This window comes from Pyxicephalus adspersus, chromosome 5 (assembly GCF_032062135.1).
Source record: "Pyxicephalus adspersus chromosome 5, UCB_Pads_2.0, whole genome shotgun sequence".
Lineage (NCBI taxonomy): Eukaryota > Metazoa > Chordata > Amphibia > Anura > Pyxicephalidae > Pyxicephalus > Pyxicephalus adspersus.
The window spans coordinates 121,836-123,146 of NC_092862.1; the positions used below are offsets into that span (position 1 = coordinate 121,836).

At 43.9% G+C, this 1,311-nt stretch overlaps 1 protein-coding gene across 1 annotated transcript in view; it reads left to right on the top strand.

The window, feature by feature from the left end:
- The window catches only part of MAPK15 (mitogen-activated protein kinase 15), a 22,276-nt gene that overhangs the window by 7,187 nt on the left and 13,778 nt on the right, over positions 1-1,311 (top strand). Inside the window, exons 2-4 of the mRNA XM_072413179.1 lie at positions 230-351; positions 676-774; positions 854-883. Coding sequence (XP_072269280.1) covers positions 283-351; positions 676-774; positions 854-883 — 198 coding nt within the window. The 5' untranslated portion in view covers positions 230-282. The remainder of the gene's footprint in view (positions 1-229; positions 352-675; positions 775-853; positions 884-1,311) is intronic.

Sequence of the window (1,311 nt, forward strand, 5' to 3'; positions counted from 1 at the left end):
TTAAAATGAATTGTGGTAATGTACAGAACCAAAATTAGAAAAAAGTTGTCTCTGTCCAAATATTTATGAACCTAACTGTAAATGTATAAAAATAGTGTGACTGTGGGGGAACATTAGAGTGTCACCTCCACTGTATAGGGACTGGTGGGACTGGCTCTGTCTTCTCTGTATATTACCATGGTATATGTCAGAGCTATAGGTATTTGTAATGATGGCTGTCTTCTCTCAGGTCCTTTTCTGGTGGTGTCCTAATGATCCTGTGACGAGACTCCCAGCAGTACAATGAGTGTCCCAGAGGTGGAAGATCACATTTCCCAGAAATATGACATAAAGAAGCGTCTGGGAAAGGGGGTGAGTACAACAAAGCGTGAATGGGACTTTCAAATATTCAAGGACTGCAACCTCTAACCCAGGACTATCACTGTACCTATGAGGGGACTGCAGAGAACCTTTGTCTCCGGGATCAGTGCCTGGATCTTATTGGATCTCTTTGGATTTCACCATTATGGCTACAAATGATAGAAATGCCCTATAGAGGGTGGAAACTTGTAAAGACCCCAAAATAGGAGGGAACATCAGGTGCACCTGAAAGTGGGTGGGAGACTGTTAGGACCCCAGAGTGGGCGAGGACAGGTGAAATGTTTGGGGTCACAGTTGGGCATTGTTTCTCGGCAGGCATATGGCATCGTGTGGAAGGCGATCGATCGGAAAACGGGGGAGATTGTGGCAGTGAAGAAGATTTTCGATGCATTTAGGAATCGGACGGATGCTCAGGTAACATAAGTGTTTTCTTCCTCCATTGTGATTTGGTGTCACCTGACCATGTTACTGACCGCACTCTTCTTTCTTCTAGAGAACCTTCCGAGAGATCATGTTTCTTCAGGTAAGTGCACCTCCAGTGTTGGGGGGGGGGGGTTGTCTCTATCATCATATGGTTCTTCCATAATAATTTTAATAGAGTGACTGCAAACTGTGACCCTCGGATTAGTGAATGTGATACACAGGCCCCACGCACCCATTTCTGGTCATCTCTGGCCAAAATAAGGGCCAGTCAGGTTTAACCCCCCCCCCCTTTCAAAGATAGAAGAGCAAAGATGGCAGACCACGTCTCCAAACATTTCTGCATTCCATAAACTGTGTGTCTGCATGAGGGGGCAGGATGGTACACAGGAAGTGCTGAGCTACAGCCAATCACATAAAGGGGTTCTCTTCATTTATATAAGAATTTCCTTTTTTGCTATCAACCCCTATTGAATGTTGGCGCTATATAAATCCTGTTTATTATTATTATTATTAATAATAATAATAATA